Genomic DNA, 22,026 nt, shown 5'->3' with positions numbered 1-22,026 from the left:
AGAGAAAGAGTTATTGGCTTGTGTCTGGGCGAGTGAAAAGTTTAGGAGTTATATATGGGGCAGAAGGTTTGTCATTGTGACAGATCATAAACCTCTAATTTATATTATTAGTAGAGATAAAACCAACTATACTACACCACGCATCGCCCGCCTAACTACTAAATTGTTACAATATGATGTGGAGGTCAAATTTTTGCCCGGGAAATTCAATGTGAGAGCGGATTTTCTATCTAGGTTTCCTGTAACGACTTTTGATGATTTTGACTCTGAAGATGATAGAGAGGATTGTTTTGTTGCCACTGTGGATCTTCCAGCGTCCAAAGCCTTTAGCAAAGCTGATTGGGAAGAGGCTTTTCGGAAGGATCCAGTGTTGGTCCAAGTTAGAGAATTTGTCGTCAATGGTTGGCCGAGAGAAAAGAATGTTGCTTTACCACTACAACCATTTTGTAAAGTTGCGAGTGAAATCTCAATAGAAGATCAGATTCTTTTGAGGGGTGAGAGGTGTATTCCTCCCTATGACATACGTTCGGGTCTGATAGAGTTGGCACATGAAGGACACTTTGGAGCGACTATGACCAAGAGGAGATTGAGGGAAAGTTATTGGTGGCCTTCCATGGGTAAAGAGGTGGATGCTGTGGTCAAAAGGTGTGTAGTATGCAATTCTGCGGAAAAGGGTCTGAAAGTACGTACGCCACCTTTGCATCCCATTGAAGTGCCAGAAAGACCGTGGTCTAAGGTGGGAATAGACATGGTTGGGCCGTTTAATTTTCTTCCCCACAACTTGCGATATGCTTTTGTTCTTATGGATTATCACAGTAGATGGCCTGAAGTTCGCTTTTGTGCTGTACCTTCAACGTCCAATGCTGTTTTGTTTCTTAAAGAAGTGTTTATGCATGAGGGATTTCCAGAAACTATTATCTCAGACAATGGGGTACAGTTCGTGAGTTCTGAGATGGAAGATTTCTTAAGACAATCTGGTATTATACATTTGAAGAGTTCTTTATATCACCCCCAAACTAATGGTTTGGTTGAGAGGATGAATAGAGTGGTTGGTGACTGTATAAAATGGGCGAGATGCAATAATTATGACGTTGCTAAGGCTGTGAGCACTATGTTGTGGGTATATCGTTCAACACCTCATTCATTGACTAATATCTCACCGTTTGAGGCACTAAGAGGTCGAAAACCTAATACTGTCCTGTTCCCGTCGTGGTTAGCGAGTAATTTGAAAAACAAAACATCCAGTGGAGGTATGAGTGTGGTTGAGTGGGAAAATGTGAGGTCAGGACAAGAGCGCATGAAAAGAAGATTTGATACTATTAAAGCCACCAAATTGTGTATGGTTAATCCTGGAGACTGGGTGCGTATAAAGAAAAGTGTAACTGTTAAAAAAGGTGATGTTTGTTTCAGTAATCCAGTCAGAGTGAGAAAAGTTTATGGGAATGCAGTTATGGTTGGTGATGGTCGTTGGTGGAATCTATCCAAAGTTGTAAAACTTTCTGAAGATTCAGATTCGGGGGCTTGTAGTGAGCGTGATGACAGTGTGGATGGAGAAAGGAGCTATGGTGGGAATTTTAATTTATATGCCCAAGATTCACATAAAGTGGATTCTCATAAGGCTGCTTCAGATGGATTGGTAGACTTTCCACGCCGATCTTCCTGTGAAAGATTTTTACCATGGAAATTAAGACCTGAGCACTAGTTCTTTCGATTTTGTTGTACCTTTCGTGTTTGTGTGTTTTAGGGAGTATTTTGTTTTGTTATTCTCTGTATTTTTTGTTTTAAAAAAAAAAGGGGAAGATGGTATGTTGTGTTTGGAACCTGGTGTGTGGAATGCGGGGCTCGTGGGAGAATGACGGGAGGTTGGAATGTTGGGGGAATGACGAGGCGGACGGAGTGAAGAGTGGAGAAGACGGCGGTTGGGGCGGAGGTCAGCACTCTTTTGAGGTGGATCTGTATCGTGAAGAAATAAACGCATAGTGAACACATTCATCGTGTGGAAAATTCTTCGTTTGATCATAACATAAACCATAATCATCGCCTTCTCGTCCTCAATACAAAATTCTTGTTAAAATGTTTCGATTATCTGAGAAGTAATTTTTGTCGGGATTGTGATTTTTTTCAATGCATACTATTATTATACGCTGCTGAATATATGGTCATGTTGAAATCTTACTATAAATATTTACATTGCTAAAATGATATATATTTATAATAGCCAAAAAGGCCATACACCCCTGTTCATTTTCAAATCATCCGTCGTTACCGTGGTAACGTTCACCATTTCTGAGTACAAATAATGGTCTTTTGTCTCTGTTTACTGCCTTTCCACTCCCCTTTCTCTTGTGACGTAACTATAAGCCTTCCCAGAGTTCACAGCGGCTTCTTCTTTGTGCCTCGCGCGTTTCATTCCTCCATTTTACTCTCTGATCTCTAAGCGGAACGAGTAGGAAATGGCGTCCGACGGCAAAAGCGAGAGCAAGGGCGCCAAGGATAGTGCCAAGAGGTGAGACGACTAAAATGCGGCTATAGGCGGGGGGCGTGGAGGGCGGCGGGATAAACACGGCGTGCTGGATGTGACAGCTGGCCTTGTGGCGACGGAGCTTTAACGTTTCCTGGAGATAGCCGCATCACATATTTGTAATGCAATGTAGTCTTGAGGAGACCTAGAGCATAGACCGGGCCAGAGGGTGGTCTAGGCCTGGGGGGGATACAGCCAGCCAGCTAGTGCTGCAAGGCCAGGTACAGTGGCAGCCGGAAGGTTGATGAGGGAGGGGCCCCTTTAACGAGCCATTCAGGAAAGTGTTGCATCGCTTTGAGGGACTTAACGGGTAGAATACACAGCCGTAGATTTGTGGCGACCGAAGACCCGGGCCGAAGAAGCGATGCGAAAAAGTATAACCGTAGTTATAGCTGGGCGCCTTCCGGAAGTCAAAAGTCGGAGTGGGCCCGCAGCGGTGGGATCCAGGGGCGGAGAGGCGGACGCATTTAACGGCCTTGGGTGGTGTTGGGTATTGCACGGAAAACGGGATTTCTGCTCAGAATTGATTCGGCTGCCTAAGAGAAACTGACTGGAGGCCGTAGGTAAATTCTACTTTTTTTGGTGGGGTGGAGAAGAACTAATGTTAAAGGACTCCCCCGATGAGCGGGTTGGTGTGCATGGGAGTTCCGTGACATGTCTCTCGTTGATATGGAATAGTCATTGTTGGGGGCACATGGTAAACGCTTTAGGCTTCTTAGAGCCGTTAATACGGAAGGGTCTTCCAAAGCTGATCCGTTAGCTATACACACACTCCCAATGGCCGTTGAAGGACCACTGTCTGCACGTATTGTGCCCCTCCCTTTTCTTCTTTTAAAATCCATGAGTAGGGGCTCGGGATTGTTTGTATTCACTTTGGAATGCTGAAATACCTTGGTACCCAGTTTCGAAAGCCAGGGAGCTGTCCCCATTCAGTGTTCGTCAGTGGAGGGGAACGTTAATTCCTATTTGTTTTTAGATCACCCACTTTCCACCTGTACACTGGCTCATTTGACCGTCGTCGTCCAGCATTTGGTGGCAATGATCTGTGGTGTTGTAGTAGTTTGATTCCTCTTTTATCTAGGGGGAGTGGCATTCTGCCGACCCGTAAGCCTCGACTACTTTGATAAGTGTTTTTTTAAAGTTATTTTGCATGCTTTTATGTGACATAAAGGCACAGAGCAGTAACCCATGTCAGAGCTTACATTGTAAAGCACGGTATTTTTTGTCTTCTCATAACATTCCTTTTTGATTCACTGCCCTGTATCGCTTGCTCACATGTTTTTTCCCCAGTAGACCACTATTATTTATTTATTTTTGCAGCGAAAATGACCGCTCAAACCAAAATGATAAAAGAAAAGAGAGAAGTGTCAAAAGGTCATTTAACCGCTTTGAACCGTACAGCCATCCTCACCGAAGAAACAAGATTTTCATTTCAAACATCCCATTTGACATAAAATGGCAAGCGCTGAAGGACTTGATAAAAGAGCTAGGTAAGGCATCAAGTAGGTTTTACGTTTACACTTCCAATAGGACATCCTTCGGTTCCAAACTCGCCACAACCCACCAACTGGTCTGGAATCCCGGCTAATATGGTCGGGTATAACATCTGTTGCCTGATCGCCCAGATGGCCTACTAAGTCTTTCACAGATTAGTGTTTTTTAATATATTTTTTTGTGGGAAATTAGGTTTTCTTCACTTGTCACAATTATACATCGGTCACAATTGGTGTGCGCGTTTTGTTGTCAACGTGTGGCTGTTTGGCTTATGTGATGGAGTACAGTTCTGTAGTTCTTGTGGATTGTCTTAAAAATCAATCACGATTTTAAACTTCGGGTGCACTTTTTAATAAATTTGTAGTAGAAAAATATAATTTATTTCGTCATCTGAACTGCAATCAATAAGGGTTATGCTTCTCAGTTTTGAGATGTTGACCAATCATGGTCCATTTTTATCCCTTTTTGGTTAAAATGGCGTTTGTAGGTAGTAGCCTTTTATATTACAATAGCAAAACCGTTTGTTTGGGATGGATTCTTATAAAAATTATTCCTAAAATAATTTGCTGTGTAGTATCTTGTACTGGTATGCAACCATAAGTTATAAATTTATTCACGTCTGTTACCAGTTTTTTTGTAGTTTCTCTTCAGTTCACATGGATCAACATTTCCGACAAAGGGTTGTTTCCTGACTTCGATAATACCCGCCTTTCTGCACATGAGCGCAATGGAATTAGACTGCTCTACAGTTTGGTTGCAGGGTTCCTTCATATCCAGATTGTTTAGTGGTGGTTTCAAAATCAAAATAATCGTTATGTTTGCTATTTAGAAGGGAGGAATTCATTGCATCTAATGTATACATTGCTCTAGTGTATAGTATACCCTCAGGCAAGGTGCTGTTTTCTAAACTGGCAACGAAGCCATGAATGAATTGTAGAGGACTCCTGCAATCGTTTGTTTACTTGCAGTGTTTGCTTGTTGGCACATGAATTCTGACAGATCTGACTGCTTCACAGTTAAGTTCTTACATGTGCTAACTGGTTCCTGTGCCAGCATACAGCTTGAAGAATATTGATGCACTCCATCAAAGCGTGCTGGCACTTTGCTGTGGCAACTGTTGCTCATGTAATGTGGTCCATACGTTTATCATAAAATTGGCAATGGGCCAAAGGTCAATGTAATGTTTTGCAAAAGGTCACTTTAATGGGGCAAAGTGAATCCCATTTGTACAACAGGAAGGGGGCCTGTCTTCATTACTTCTCTGCACACATCGAGGCTTTGTCAGTATGTAAATCAATTGACGTCTGTTGCATTGACATGGTTTTTGATGGCTAATTTCTGTAAACCTTTGAAGTATTGTTGATCAAATTGCTGTGGTCTGTTCATATAACGCCTACCTTACGTTAGAAGAAAATAAATCGCACACGCTAATGGGCCAAAGTTGCCTTCGCACGTTGGTGTCGCAGTAGTCCTGAAAGGGGCAGTTACATTCTTGTAAACGGGGATGACTCAGAATTTTATGCAATCACAGGTAAATATTTCTGCAGTACTGTTGCCTTCTATCGCACCCTTTTGTTGAGCAGACGAAAATTTGAGAGTGGAATAATATAGCAATATTCATGCACAATTAGGCCATATAGAAAAGGCTGTGCTCTTAACACCTTTTACTAATGGGGATGTTTCGTGCTAATTCACGTAGTTGGGGCCCTGTAGCATACTGCCTGTGGATGTGCCCAGGTAGCTGTTAGTGAACATGTACTATCAGCTTCACCGACTAACAAGCTCGTATTGGCTGGTGAACGAACTTTCACAACCTTAGACTTATTCCACCAATGACCACCCTCAACCCTGACAGCATTTCCACATACTTTATTGACTAACACAGGAGACGAAAACTTTGAGTCACCTTTCTTGATGAAAGCCCCAAACTTGATTTTCACAAAATCTCCAGCCTTCACAGCCAAATCAGACACTTTCCTCCTTTCGTCATAATGGAGTTTTTGTGAAGTTTGAGCACTTGCTACATTCCTTCTCACAAAATGATCTAAACTTTGAACACACCTGGTTTCAACAACTTGAACATCCACGCAGGCTTAAACTCAGTGGCTGGTTTCCTTCCACGTAATAATTCGAATGGAGATACCAAAGTGGAAGATTGTGGTGTAGTCCTATAGAACCACAATATTGATTAAGTAGCAGAGTGAATATCAACTTATTCTGTGTGGCCCATTTTATACAATCACCCAGGACCCGGTTAAAGCGTTCTACAAGGCCATTAGTTTGTGGATGAAACAAATAACTTTTTAGATGTTTAATACTACTACTCCTGAAAAACTGTTCCACTTCATTGGAAACAAATTGAACCCCATTATCAGAAACAATGCACTCTGGGAAACCCTCCCTCATGCACACATCTCTGATGAATTTCACAACAGCTTTTGAATTGGGTTCACTAATAAATCTAACTTCTGGCCATTTTGAGTAATAATCTAATAGGACTAATGCATACTTAGAATTTGACGGCAGGGTGTAAAAGGGACCAATCAAATCAATACCTACTTTCACCCAGGGTCTCTGGCAGTTCAATAGGCATTAAGGGTGGTACACATGTTTTAAGGACTTTATCACTAGATGCACAAATAACACATCCCTTGACTACATCATCCACTTCTGTATCCATTTGGGGCCACCAGAAAAAGGAACATACCCTACGTTTAGTGAAAGTCGAACCTAGGTGTCCCTCATGGGCTTTCGTTATGATTTGATGTTTGAAAACATGAGGAGGTATCAATTTGTCAGATCTCATAACTAATCCACCCTCCAACGATAATTCCTCATTGATTTTGAAAAAAGGTTGAATACTTGGTTCCAGTGATTTCTCCTTCGGCCATCCTCTGCTGATAAATTTAGAACGGTTTTCAAAACAGGATCACTGTCGGTAGCAGAAATCAACTCTTTTTCAGAAAATGGACCTGCATCTTATTCTAGAGACGCTATTATGCAACTTTTATCGTCCCATTCATCTTTTAAAACATGAGACGGAGAAACTGCGGGAAACCTGGACAGATAATCAGCCTGTGCATTTTTCCCACCAGATATGTGCTGAATATCAAATTGAAATTGAAGAAGGCGAGCTGAGAACCTTGCAATCCTGGGTGAACAATTCTTCTCATTCCTCCCACTAAGTATAAAAATGAGAGGTGTGTGATCTGTCTGGAGCAAAAACTTAGTACCCCAGAGATAAGTGCGGAATTTCTCTATCGCCCACCAGCAGGCCAAGAGCTCCTTTTCAATAACAGAATAAAGGCATTCTGAATCTCTTAGGACTCTGGAAGCAAATCCTACTGTGTTTTCACCTTCAGGGGTTTGTTGCGTAAGAACTGCACCTAAACCAACATTACTGGCATCAACAGTGAGTACAGACTTCAGCTCAGGATTAAACGGTTTCAGCCCCACACATTTGGGAAGCTGGAGTTTAATCCACTCAAAAGCTTCAACGCAATCACTATTACAGTCAAAATCCACTTTAGCTTTCAGCAGGTTAGAGATCGGCCTGACTCTGGAAGCAAAATCCCTTATAAACCGTGAAAAGAATTCACAATAACCTAAAAAAGCTTTTAACACCGCTTTTATCAGTGGGAGGAGGCGCTTCGAGAATGTTCCGAACGAAACCAGGTTTTGGTTTGACACCCGAACTAGAAATCACATGGCCCAAATATTCAACCTCTTTGAGAAATTCACACTTTTCCCTTTTTAACACAACACCTCGTTGTTGAAAAACAGACAGGACTTGTCTGAGTGTAGCATCGTGGGATTGACAATCTGGCCCAAAAATCAACACATCGTCTTGGAAAATGGCTACTCTATCAATGCCTTTGAGTAAATTCTCCATTACTCTTTGGAAAACCAACACAGCTGATGCTAAACCGAAAGGTAACCTGCAATACTGATAGGTTCCCCATGGTGAAACAAAAGCTGTGAAATGCCGGGATTCAGGCTCCAATTCAATTTGGTGGTATGCAGATGCTAAATCTAATTTAGTAAAAAAAACTTAGCACCGGCAACAAGAGCTAACAAATCATTGATTTTCGGTGAAGGGTGAGAATCAATCCAAATATTTGTTCAGAGCACGTAAGTCTATGCATACCCTAAGCTCTCCATTTTTTTTTTTTTTTTTTTTTTTTGCGACAACTAAAGGAGAAAGCCAAAGTGAAGACTCAATTTGTTCAATAATACCGGACTTAGTTAAAGAAATCAATTCCTTTTCCAAATCTTCCCGTGCACTAAAAGGTACTCCCCTCATCGTGTGTTTAATAGCAAGGGCACCTTCTTTTACTTTAATTCTGTGCTTAAAAACTTTAATTTTCCCAAGTTCTCTGGAAAAGACTTTGGGAAAATCGTTTAATAAATTTTCCACTACATCTGAATCTCTCACGGCAAGAACTTGCTTGCGTGGTACCCGGTCTTAATATCATACCGAACAATCCTTGGTGAAACCAACCAAGGATATTTAGACCCTTGACAGCTACATAAATTTTGACAGAGAACTCTTCCTTTGAACTTCAATACATCTTCAAAATATCCCAACAACTCAATTTTCCGTCCTTCATATGACACTGGAGCTCTGTCTGGAGGATGAAGAACTCTATTGTTCCACGTAGCTTGAAAAAGTTCTTTAGTGCTCATTGTAATACGTGCACCAGAATCGACTAACAGACAAACTTTTTCTCCAACACCCAATTCCACATATGGATCGACAGTCTGAAGGCTCACGCCACTTGACAACATCATTAACCACCAAAACCATGTCTTGTATATCAGAGACAAGATCACTTTCTTGAAGATCCTGGGCTGCTTCTTTGCCAGCACTAACACTAGTTTTCTTAATAGTGGTGCTTTGACAAACCTTAGCAAAATGGCCCACTTTGTTGCACAATCTGCAAGCAACGAACTTGGCTGGCCACGGTTTACTTCCTTTCTTGTGAACATTGTTTCCACATCTGAAACAAAACTTGGACTGTGAAAAAAATGCTTTAGAGTTGGTGTTTCTCAAGGAGGTATCTCCATTTTTTTGAATGACCGAAGACTCCTTATTGTACAGAGGACAGACATGATCTTGAGGTTTGTCTTCAAGTTTCTTCACTGATCGTACAGATGTTTCAGTGCTTTTCGCAATTCTGATACATTTGTTAAGACTTGGATTCCCCAGTCAAGAGCTCCTGACGAATATTTTTGTCTAAACAGTGGCAAATAAATTGGTCTCTAATTAGCTGATCACTAAAAAATTTCAAATTCACATTCTGCCACCAAAGATCTTAAAGCTGAAATGTACGTATCAATGTCTTAATTGGATTTCTGTGTTCGTTTGAAGAATTTATGCCTTAAAACGACTAAACTTGTCTCATTGAACCTCATTTCCAGTTTTTTTTTTACTGCTTCTTGGAATTCATCAAGTTCTTCGTCTTGCTGTATTTGTATGTCTGGTAGATGTTTAAAAGTAGATCTCCCCTCAAAGCCAAGTGAGTGTAGTAAGACATTTCTTTCTTTCTGGTCTAAATCTTGTAGCTCCTAACGCCCCCAAATGTTTCAAATGCATCAAACCGACATTTCCATGTAATAGGTGGTTCACCAGGAGTCTCCAGGAAAGGTGGTGGTGGTGTAACAGCCTGCATACTGCAATTTTGCTGTGTTAGTTTACTAACAATTTGACTGAATATTATAAAAATCCTCTAATGAATAAAATAAATTAATCCGTATTCTTTAGGAAATCTAAGATGGCGTTAGGTTTGCTCCACAACAGATCCATTAAAGAGGTTTGCACTCTAGTTGTTAAATAACCTGTAGCTGCAGTGAAAGCAACAAAAAAAGACTGGATTTGGACACAAATAAAAACAGTTACTGTGTCTAAGGTTAGCCTTCTAGTTGTTGAGGCGGGGTTTTCACTCACTGTGCAGCTCACGACGTGTGGAAAGTTCTTCCAGTCCTGTGGGTTCGTTGTATGGTGGTTTCCTCTTTCTCTCGTCGCCACAAATGTAGAGAGGAGATATTCAGACTCCAAAAGGTAAGCAGATTCGTTGTGAATTTATTAGTAATTAGGAAACCACCCTGGCGACACTCGGGAAGCTCCATCGCAGCTTCCTTCGAACGTCCCCGTTTTTTCAAAAACAGCTTATCCACACAGAACGTTCGCCGAACACGTCGTGTTGAACCGGTTCGCGAGAGCGGCACGCAAGTAAAAGAAAGTGCTGCGTGCCGATGCCGCGAGCCGGTATCAACAGAATATTACAGAACACCTGGACAACACTTTAGTATCCAAATGTATAGTTTTACTGTACGGTCAGAGTGTGGAATGTAAAGACCAACATTGATTCTGCATCTGTTGGATCAGTGTTTAATTCTATTCAGTTGAGGTAGTTCGGGTTAGTGAGGAACTACTTAAGTGTGTGTATATGTACAGGGAGTGCAGAATTATTAGGCAAATTAGTATTTTGACCACATCATCCTCTTTATGCATGTTGTCTTACTCCAAGCTGTATAGGCTCGAAAGCCTACTACCAATTAAGCATATTAGGTGATGTGCATCTCTGTAATGAGAAGGGGTGTGGTCTAATGACATCAACACCCTATATCAGGTGTGCATAATTATTAGGCAACTTCCTTTCCTTTGGCAAAATGGGTCAAAAGAAGGACTTGACAGGCTCAGAAAAGTCAAAAATAGTGAGATATCTTGCAGAGGGATGCAGCACTCTTAAAATTGCAAAGCTTCTGAAGCGTGATCATCGAACAATCAAGCGTTTCATTCAAAATAGTCAACAGGGTCGCAAGAAGCGTGTGGAAAAACCAAGGCGCAAAATAACTGCCCATGAACTGAGAAGTCAAGCGTGCAGATGCCACTTGCCACCAGTTTGGCCATATTTCAGAGCTGCAACATCACTGGAGTGCCCAAAAGCACAAGGTGTGCAATACTCGGAGACATGGCCAAGGTAAGAAAGGCTGAAAGACGACCACCACTGAACAAGACACACAAGCTGAAACGTCAAGACTGGGCCAAGAAATATCTCAAGACTGATTTTTCTAAAGTTTTATGGACTGATGAAATGAGTGAGTCTTGATGGGCCAGATGGATGGGCCCGTGGCTGGATTGGTAAAGGGCAGAGAGCTCCAGTCCGACTCAGACGCCAGCAAGGTGGAGGTGGAGTACTGGTTTGGGCTGGTATCATCAAAGATGAGCTTGTGGGGCCTTTTCGGGTTGAGGATGGAGTCAAGCTCATCTCCCAGTCCTACTGCCAGTTCCTGGAAGACACCTTCTTCAAGCAGTGGTACAGGAAGAAGTCTGCATCCTTCAAGAAAAACATGATTTTCATGCAGGACAATGCTCCATCACACGCGTCCAAGTACTCCACAGCGTGGCTGGCAAGAAAGGGTATAAAAGAAGGAAATCTAATGACATGGCCTCCTTGTTCACCTGATCTGAACCCCATTGAGAACCTGTGGTCCATCATCAAATGTGAGATTTACAAGGAGGGAAAACAGTACACCTCTCTGAACAGTGTCTGGGAGGCTGTGGTTGCAGCTGCACGCAATGTTGATGGTGAACAGATCAAAACACTGACAGAATCCATGGATGGCAGGCTTTTGAGTGTCCTTGCAAAGAAAGGTGGCTATATTGGTCACTGATTTGTTTTTGTTTTGTTTTTGAATGTCAGAAATGTATATTTGTGAATGTTGAGATGTTATATTGGTTTCACTGGTAATCATAAATAATTGAAATGGGTATATATTTTTTTTGTTAAGTTGCCTAATAATTATGCACAGTAATAGTCACCTGCACACACAGATATCCCCCTAACATAGCTAAAACTAAAAACGACTTCCAAAAATATTCAGCTTTGATATTGAGTTTTTTGGGTTCATTGAGAACATGGTTGTTGTTCAATAATAAAATTAATCCTCAAAAATACAACTTGCCTAATAATTCTGCACTCCCTGTATATGTGTGTGTGTATGTATATATATGTGTGTATATATATATATATATATATATATATATATATATATATACACACACACTTTTGATGGAGTTCCTACGTTGTTACTTATACTACGGGTCATTTACATCGACTCCTTTACATTGCATTTTGTTATGACGTGTTATTTACAGCACATCAATATAATCAGTGTTAACAGTAACATACCACACTACGAGCAAACTATTTACATTTGGGTCAGTTGAAAGTTCAGTGTTAGTCAGAACATTAGGTAGAACAGGCTAGACCAAAACTTACTCTTCCCGCAGAAAATCTAGCATATTGCTTTGAAACGCCCTGTGCCTTCCAGGTCACTTAACCACTGATGAATCCACTCTCCTATATAGTTTCGACAAGACAAATGTACAAAATCCGTTCAGGATACTTGCAAAGTGACCGAATAGACACCGAGTGATCTGGCAGACCTACTGGGTTATAGACCTTCCTTTACTAGAAGACATTTGAGCCCCTTGGGTTTCTCTGCCTAGTCAAACCTAAGTTGTCTGTACAGAGAAACATAAATCGCACTACTTACTCTAAAGATTAGGTTTGTCACGGTTTACGTCTAAAAAAAAAACAGATGAGCCTTTAATGCTTTTGGGTTGCTTTTATACTGTCCAAGTTGAATTGAAAGGCAACATATGTTGCCCGCTCCCTTTTACATCTGGTTTGAGAGATTTGCCTTCAAAATCCATGTCTATTATGGCGGTACCCTGTTACTGTGGGCTTGTAGACCAGCAGTTCTGATCATTGCCTATCATTAGTTTTAATACATGTTTTGTGTAAATGTGAGTGCAATGGATGTAGAGAGCTCTGAAACAGATTCTATTTCAAATTAAAGTTGGCATGTTTCTCAGAGAAATGTCTGGTTCACCTATTTTGTCATTCGGCGTTGATTTGGATTACAGGTGTGCAGTAGATGGCAGCTTTTTATGTTAACCACGTGAATGCTTCATTTTTAAAATGCTGCCCTAGAATGAGGAGGATGTGGGCGGCTTATTTTTGGTTGTTTTAAATTTGTGTTGCCAAACCGTCATGTGGCATCACCATTTTTTCAAATTAGTTGTGTAACCAGTGCATGAAAGGCTATCCATTTGTGTACTCGAGTTCCTATCGGATAATTCTATTTCCTGAAGAATCAAAAACCTTGTCCAGATGATTGGGTTTTCAGGGCTTTGATTGGGCTCACGTTTTAAGTTTAACAATGCAGTATTATAAACTAAGTGCTTCTTACCTACTTGTAGGTAGACAGTGTATTTAGCCCTACTTGTTCCCCCCCCCCCCCCCATTTTTTTTTTAAATGGGACCCCCATGTGGGGCGGGGAATGAGGCAGTGTTCTGACTGTTCAGTTGACTAAAATGCTGTCCATACTGTTCTCTAGTGCAAATTATAGGTAGGCTGGCAGCAATTGGCAACTTCTAGTGGGCTTTGTTGCAATATTCAGTGGTTTTATTTTATTGAATGAACCTTCCAGTTTTAATACAAGTTGAGTTTTTTTTTTCTCAATACATGAGACTCTAACATAAATGCATGCGAAGCCCACTTTTCTTTTTCGGGCTTTGCTGTGTTTGGTACTTCCGTAAAGTCACCAGGGTTCTGAATTCTTTCTTGGTTGAACTGATGTGCTTGGTGTGATCAGTGGAAGGAAGCTCAGGTGCTGATGATAGCCATGGGGACTGTGGGGACATTTGGGAATCTGGTATCTCTTGATGCTTTGCACTCACTGTTGTCCTTGCAGGCTGTGGAAAATTAGCGTGTTGTGCCGATCTTTTCTTTCCACAAAAGAACTGTAGTTAATTCAACAGATTGTTTTTCTTTTGCGAATAATGGCTGCTGCTGCTGTCTTGCTTCGGTTTAAAAATGGATACCGCATCACTTGTTTTAGCATTAACCTTTAAAAGCAGCCTGTGGCGAATCAGTCCTTCAAGGAAAGAATACATCTTTGAAAAACGTGTTCGCATACCGAAGTTTGCTTTCCTTTAAAACTAAATGTATAAAAGCGTACAATTGTCTATCCGCCCAAAAAATGAGCATACCAAAAAGTATAGGTTCTTCTTTATCAAACACCTCTATTCATGGTTTATATGCCCCTAAACCAGTCACTTTCTATTTTTTCAGAGGGTGGATTTTTTTAAAATTGAAGTTATCCCTGCATTTTTTGCTTTGCACCTTAAATAGTTCGATACTATCTTTATTTTTTCCTTATAGATGGTACTGTGTTTAAGCTGATAGATATCTTATGAGTGAGGTAAATGACCAATGTAATAGTGCTTATTGCACCTTTTCTATGTGCCCTCCAGTTTATGTGGGAAAGCCAACATTGGTACATTACTGTACCTATACTCATACATCATAACATTTAGTGAGTGCTTGCTGGCTGTATGGAAACTTCCCAGCTACATTAAGGAACAAAGCAGGTTGATCGTGTTTTGCCTTCAGAGCTTACTGTATCAATCATGGTAGTTTGGGATACAACACCCCAGTTTATGTATCCAGTGACTGCAGCAGGAGTACTTATTGCCATTCACACTCGGTGGCGTTCTGGTTTGTAGTAGAGGGACACCAATTTCTTTTTCGGGATTGATGGTCTTAGTGTAACATTTTGGTGATGCGGCATCCATCTATACCTATAACATCATGTCAGCTTGATACTCAGCAGCCATATTTGCTTTTGCTTGTACAAACTTCCGCTGGTTCTGATTGGTTAACCTATCAATAGTGGATGGTGGTTATGGACTTGCCATGTTGAGTTTACTGCACACCTGTAATGTCCAACGTGGTAGATTAGGGTTCTTGGAGTGTATTAGGCTGCTATTGGCTCAGCCTCCTAACGAGGAAAGTTGATGATGATTGTTCTAAATTCCCATTATTTTCTTGGCTTTTCTCCCTTGGTATATATCGTCTGGAATCTGATTTGTAGTTGGTGAGGTAACATACGTGGAACTCTTAATGGACGCAGAAGGAAAGTCAAGGGTAAGTGTTTGTGAGACCATTTCTTCTGTGGTTAAATACATGACCAATGTAAATATGGAGCGCCGAATTTGGGAAGGCAGGTTGCTGGGGTTTAGATTTGGTATTTACTTTAACTTCGTTGGGGGAGGTAATGAGCAGTATTTTATTTATGGGTTATAGATCACGCATGGGACTTGAAACCAGCAGCTTTTGTTTTACTGTTGTGTATTTGTTGTAGACGTAGTGTTTTGGAAGGACACTTTGAAGGACACTTTGTAGGACACTTAAATTTGAGTCATTTCTTTGAAAATGTGTATCCTTTGAGAAGCTGAGGTTTCTGGGCTCAGGGTAGTAGCATTGGAGGGTGTAGATATGTGGGTGCAGCAACTCCTGGTATTTCTTTCATTGAATTTTGATCCCACAGAATGCGATGTTTGAGTCTTAAATACCAGCAAATTCCTACACCTAGGTAAAAAGATAGGTCTTTTTTTTTTTCTCTTAAATGATCTTTACACTAACATTCTTCCTTCTTATGCTGTTTTTTCTTGCCCCACATCTGGTGACCTGGCAATCTGCACATCCAGGGATGCGCGTAAGTCCTTTCTTTGTACAATAAATGGTGCTTCCTTGGAAGGTCCAGAACATTGGTATGATCGAAGAATTATATTTTTACTCAACAGAGCTGTTGAATTCAAAACTGAAGAAAACTTGAAGAAAGCTGTAAACCTTCTAAACAAGCATGTGCTTAGTGGGCGACCCTTAAAAGTGAAAGAAGTGAGTTTTTCTTAATCTTCTGCAGTTATAGTCGTTTCGTTGGCATGATGTCAATTTACTATTCCATATTGAGTATATTTTAGCAAGCATTGGTATGCCAATGGGTATTGTTTTTGAAAGGCATTAATACAGAGCACCCCCAACAAAAAAAAATCCCTACTAACAAAGCATCCACAAGCAATGTCTGTTTAGCTGAACCTTTCACAATAAACAGATCAGACCCATGGCATCAAATAAATTTTCCATGTGAACCAATCAGCACAACCAACTGACTGACCTGCTATACTGCGCTTAATCGTTCCCAAAATGTAACCGTTAGACATACAGTAATACAATTATAGTTGGCAGAACAAAATACTATCCCTCCTAAGATGACCTCGCATGATCTTAGCGCAAATCCTATTTTAAACATTTTATTTTTAATTTTCATGTAAATGAATCAAATAAACTTCGCCAATCAACGTTTATTGGCGCTTACTGAATAAATCAGTCAAACAGCATGTCTCATCAAGGTGCATTGCAAATTATTGAGTCAATGCTGCCACCATATACATATGTAGACATTTGAGTCGCTCAAATTTCAATAAATGTCAGCTTTCAGGTGTCGCACAGCATTTATTTTTTTTAACAGCCATCAGTTATGGCTGTTCTGCTGCAAAAAGATGCAGCAAGTGCTACCACACAATGGAAGGCCCATCACAAAGATTGACTGGTCCATATTCAAGGCACCTATTGATGTTGAACTGGTACTAATGAGAACACCTTTGCAATGCAGTTCTACCGTAAGTTTTAAAAAGAAAGAAAGCTCTATCACAAAGTGCTGGATTATATATGCCTTTTCTGCTGCATAATATAGCCAACCCTGCTATTCGATTTGGTCCACTCCTGCATAATTCCAGTGGCCCTGCCTAAAGGCCTATTGCCTTGTATTTTTATTTTAAACGTGGCACACCTAAGAAATCTGACGTAACTTTTCCCCATGAAAGGATAAGGTTTTTATAGCGTTTAACAATGGAATGACACTATACACTAGAAGCCGCCTGCTCTGGTGTGTGTAAGCTGGAAATAAGGCTAACATTTATAAAATTACAAATGTTCAGAATTGGAGGTGGAACCCCTCTCAATTGGGCTTAAGAAGAATTGAAAGACTTGTAGCAGGGTTTGTCAGTGGATGACCGAACCAAAACACTCCGTCTGAAGCAATCTGAGACACTACATGTAATCAATACCTTTCTACAGCCTGCAAGTCCTAATCAGTCTATTAGTGCCTTGTCGTGTTAACCAACTCACCTACTGTATGTAGCATAGTCCTAAAAGTACAGATGCATCCAAAATGACGGTTGGCAAATCAAAATACTATCTCCCTTAAAACTACCTAGCAAGGATTATAAAATCATGTATGTAGAAAATGTAGGTTGCAAAACAAACACCCTCTGAACTGTCTTAACGCATAACAGTGAAACCTCAAAGGTTTGGCAGAGTGGTTGGATAATGCCAAAACCCGTGCTTTCCAACAGTAAACGGTTTTTAATGGAAGCAACCTCGGATCAGTATCCTGTAGTACAATGTGATAAACTGTTCTAAGCTTTTACTGGCTTTAATAAATGCTCACACGATAAGATAGACCAACTGCCTTCATCATTTTTTCATATTTAAAAAAAAAAAAAACATTCCTGCGGCATTAGACAATGTAAGCATTCTGTATCCATGATTTGCTACACACGGGTAACCAACACCAAAATCATTGCCTTCTACATAAATGTTAATTGTCTTTTTCACGTGGAATTTCTACCTCTAGGCTTTACTATTAGAGTAATGACAAACCACACTTAAAATGGCTTGTACCATATGCTTTTCATATTATGTCATGTTTAGTGCTTTTATTACAACGTCATAAAAAACAGATGAGGCTTATAGCCATGATAATTGACTTGTTCTAGAGAGTATAATCTCTGGTGCAAGCCAAAAAGTGCAATACATGCAGTCTTTAGTGTAAGCACCCACATTTGGCCCAATTATGGCATGTGCTTGGGAGAACCAACATGAGGGTGGAGCCTAAACCCCTTACTCTTTAGTAGCCAAACCTAATAAGTGCTCCTTCGGCACTTCAGTTGCCCCATGGTACGTTGAGGTGTCTCTCCAGTTTCTATAATTCTGATGCACATGTCTTCCTTTTGAACACCAATGTGAAGGGTGTTCATATGTCAGTAGTATAGGTGCTGCGGTGCTCTGTGTTCTCCTGCATCACTGGGGAAACATGACTTGTAAATGAAAGACTTTTGGAGGCCAGGTGACTGTTAGCACTGTGGACACTATAGCTTTCTGTGTATACCAGTTGGATTATTATTTTTTTGTGTGAGCATACTCTGTCATGTGTAATATATGGGGATAGTGCAGTAGCAAGTGATGACCTTTCTTTTCTCCATAACTTTTTTTTTGTAGGATCTTGAAGGTGAACATGCAAGAAGGGCAGCACAAAAAATGATGGGCGGTCCTGCAGGAATGGGAGGTCCAATGGGCATGGGCGGCCCCATGGGCATGGGCGGCCCCATGGGTATGAGCGGTCCAGGCGGAATGTCAGGGCCGATGGGTATGGCTGGGCCGAATGGTATAGGTGGTCCTTTGGGGCCAGGTCCTGCTGGCCCTGGAATCCACATCCCACCGAGCATACTCAATAACCCAAACATTGCAAATGAAATCATCCATGCCTTGCAAGCCGGAAGACTCGGGAGCACAGTGTTTGTGGCAAATGTAAGTCCAATGTTTCTTTTTAATTTGTTATAGGTGCGGGAAAATCCCTTGTTCTATTACGAAAGTCAAAACCTTTAGTAAATAAATGTTTTCTTACCTTCAGTTTATTTGATCTGGTGACCACTCACTTAAATGTTTATCAGTTTTCTCGAAACTTTTGTCTACAGTATAATGAAGACAATTGTGGGCTTTGTCACCAATTTGCTCATAACTATGACTTCAGTATTTCGACTCCCTGCTCCTTTCATGGATTTTCATACCCGTTGCATTTATTACTTCTGTAGCATTTCTTCTGTACTATGTCGAATTGTGTTGTATCCTTCCACTATTGGCGAATGGTAAAAATCATGAACGGGAAGCAGTAAAAGTGTACAAGTTGCCCAACCAAATGATAGTAAAACTGTGTTCCAAGGGATGGCCAGGCATACGATGTAGAAGAAATAGAGACGTAAGCAAATGATTGACAAAGCAAACCAGTGATAAGCTGCTGGCGGACCAAAGCCCACTAAAAGCAACACTGCACAGCATTGTGGATACTCTGCAGCAGTGTGAGAGGCTTGACTTTGTCTACTTAGTGAAGAAGTCTCGTAATTTTTTTCAAAGTAAATTGCGGTGTGGTGAGGTGGAGCAGCATTTGACTAGAGCAATGTTGAGTGGGCGTTAAAGAAGCGCACATGTGGACAACCAAGTTGGTGGTGGAGAGAAGCAGTGGGTGAAGTTGTCGACTGTAGACTGTGAAGTGAAGCACACTGGTGGGAGAGCAATAGGGGAGAACACGAAGGAGATTACATGAAGTAGGCATGGAAGAATCGTAGAATCTCGACTGAGCAACGCGAGTGTAAAGGGGAGAAGATAGTGGAAACAACTAGAAAAATACGCACTCGTGGAAATGCATAACCACAGGGAAAAAATAGTGCTTGGAAAAGCAGGCAGTGGGAGCACAGAAGCAAGGCTATCAAGTGATGGTAAAATGTTTGCTCAATGGGAGAGGCAAAGTTATCTGGAAAGAAAATAGTGTGTACATTTTACACATACAAAGTGTTTTGGGGATGACTCACGTTTTGTTACCTGATTTGCACTATTATGTACAGCTCTTTGATAATGTTTTATGTAATTATTTTCTAGTTGGATTACAGCGTTGGTTGGAAGAAGTTGAAGGAAGTATTTGGTATGGCTGGTGTTGTGGTTCGAGCCGATATTCTGGAAGACAAGGAAGGGAAAAGCCGTGGCATCGGCACAGTAACTTATGAACAACCTATTGAAGCTGTGCAGGCCATCTGTATCCTTTTATGGCTTAAAACTCTGAAGAAACGTATTATCTATTTAGATATTCTACAACAGCACGATGTTTGTACTATGTCGACTAGGCTATCCTAACAACCTGGGTATTGAAGTGGTAATCCTGTGCTATGATAGTGCTGCACAAAGTTAACAAGAATCCAAGACCAAAGTATCAGTCACTTTAAAGTTCCCTTTTAAGAATAAGGGAAAGGATTATCTTGGAGGGTGAAGTTTAGGGGTTGCTGACCCAAATCTTTAAGCACTCCATTTCTTTCCAGTTAACAAGTACTCCTTGGTGAAAGGTGGTGTAAAATCAATTGAGCATGTTACGAACGGCGACATACGAATAACGCTGCTAAACGCAGCCATATCCAGATTGCAAAGCAAACCTAATTTTTCCTTAATTTAAAATAAGCGATGTTCAACGGCCAACTGCTTTTTGATAGACCGATGGTTGTGAAGATGGTAAGTGAAATTGTTTGCTAGTGGGGTTTGTCAAAATGCAACTTAAGAACTACTGTTTTGCTATAAATCATACAATCTCTACTTTCGGGAGGTCTATTTATGGCCGTGGCACAAGTTAAGCCACTGTTTACCGGTGCCTGTGTCATGCCGGATGTTTTTAAGACGGCTTAGATATATTGATGCCTTGCCTGGAACAGGCTTATCAAGTTAATCTTCATTTTATTGCGCCCTTCATATCGGCGAAGTACTGGGAACTTGTATCCTATCCCCAACAACTACTGTAAACTCGTGTAATATTGAAAATGAAGGATTGTCACGAACATAAATATTGAATTTCCTTTGTTGCACAGGTCCAGCTTTCTTTGCAGTGCTCCCTACCAAATCCACCACCTTTTGCAGGGCTTCTCACTTTACTGTCAACTGTCCCAGCATAGGGAAAGGGCGTGTTACTGCAATTTAGGATTACGTCTCATAAATGCGACATGTATACATGTGATTACAGCAGGCGCAAAACACACTTTGCGAATGAGCAAAAACAGGATTGTCAGTGACTTTCTGCCAAAAAAAGTCAGCGTGCGTAACCGGTAATTGATAATGGGTACATAAGTATGTAAATGAAGGGTACAATACATGCGCAGGAACAACTTCGTACCTTAAACCAGATGTAAACAGAATGGATGCATTGGAAGTGTGGGGTACGTGTAATGACTGCTAAGGCTAACGGGTAGGTGCCTCTGAAGTCTAGAAAGCATCCTTCGGATTGTAGCTGCTCTTGTGCTTAGTGTGGTCGCTTTTAAATGCCTTATTTAGAACGTAGTGTGGATTTTTTTTTTTTATATAACATGCTTCCTTGGCCTATTAGCTTGCACCATCAGATTAGTTTCTCTCCCGACGCTCAACAATTGATTTCTTCTTTTTTAGGATGATAAAGCAATGCCAAAAGGTGATAATTTCCCTCCCGAAAGGCCATCTCAACTCCCACGTAAGTGTTTTGCGTTTGAGTTATTCCTGATAGTGTTAAGAATTGTGGTGAATGAGTAGTCTACTAAATAGCTCAACTGCAAAGCGAGGTCCCGGGCAGGTAATTGAAGAGTTGGGGGGGGGGGGGGGGGGGAGGCGCGTCGCGTCTTACAAAAAAAACACCTTTTCATTTTTTCCTATATTTCTTGTAATGAGGGAATGCTGGCCCGCAATCATTCCTGTTAAAAGCTAAGGTTATATGTAACCCGGTGAAACGAAGCTATAAAACGGTTTCTTTAGTACAGACTGTAGGAAGTTGGCTCTGTATGTGCTATTTCAAAGTAAGGAATAGCATGCACAGAGTCCAAGGGTTCCCCTTAGAGGTAAGATAGTGGCAAAAAGAGATAATACTAATGCTCTATTTTGTGGTAGTGTGGTCGAGCAGTAGGCTTATGAAAGGAGTAGTGTTAAGCATTTGTTGTACATGCACACAGGCAATAAATGAGGAACACACACTCCGACAAATCCAGCCAATAGGTTTTGTTATAGAAAAATATATTTTCTTAGTTTATTTTAAGAACCACAGGTTCAAATTCTACATGTAATCTCATTTGAAAGGTATTGCAGGTAAGTACTTTAGGAACTTTGAATAATTTCATTAGCATGTATACTTTTTACATAAAACACAATAAGCTGTTTTAAAAGTGGACACTTAGTGCAATTTTCACAGTTCCTGGGGGAGGTAAAGTTTCACAGGTAAGTGAGTCACTTACAGGTTTCAGTTCTTGGTCCAAGGTAGC

The 22,026-nt window shown here is 40.9% G+C and overlaps 1 protein-coding gene across 1 annotated transcript in view; it reads left to right on the top strand.

Annotated features, from left to right (window-relative positions):
• The first annotated feature begins 2,348 nt into the window (after positions 1 to 2,348).
• The window catches only part of HNRNPM (heterogeneous nuclear ribonucleoprotein M), a 33,434-nt gene continuing 13,756 nt past the window's right edge, over positions 2,349 to 22,026 (top strand). Inside the window, exons 1-9 of the mRNA XM_069216260.1 lie at positions 2,349 to 2,506; positions 3,842 to 4,011; positions 14,964 to 15,016; positions 15,580 to 15,587; positions 15,676 to 15,769; positions 18,212 to 18,520; positions 19,646 to 19,799; positions 20,217 to 20,266; positions 21,188 to 21,248. Coding sequence (XP_069072361.1) covers positions 2,454 to 2,506; positions 3,842 to 4,011; positions 14,964 to 15,016; positions 15,580 to 15,587; positions 15,676 to 15,769; positions 18,212 to 18,520; positions 19,646 to 19,799; positions 20,217 to 20,266; positions 21,188 to 21,248 — 952 coding nt within the window. The 5' untranslated portion in view covers positions 2,349 to 2,453. The remainder of the gene's footprint in view (positions 2,507 to 3,841; positions 4,012 to 14,963; positions 15,017 to 15,579; positions 15,588 to 15,675; positions 15,770 to 18,211; positions 18,521 to 19,645; positions 19,800 to 20,216; positions 20,267 to 21,187; positions 21,249 to 22,026) is intronic.

This window comes from Pleurodeles waltl, chromosome 12, assembly GCF_031143425.1.
Source record: "Pleurodeles waltl isolate 20211129_DDA chromosome 12, aPleWal1.hap1.20221129, whole genome shotgun sequence".
Lineage (NCBI taxonomy): Eukaryota > Metazoa > Chordata > Amphibia > Caudata > Salamandridae > Pleurodeles > Pleurodeles waltl.
The sequence above is the reverse complement of the archived record's forward strand: the minus strand, read 5'-3'. Positions and strand labels throughout refer to the sequence as shown.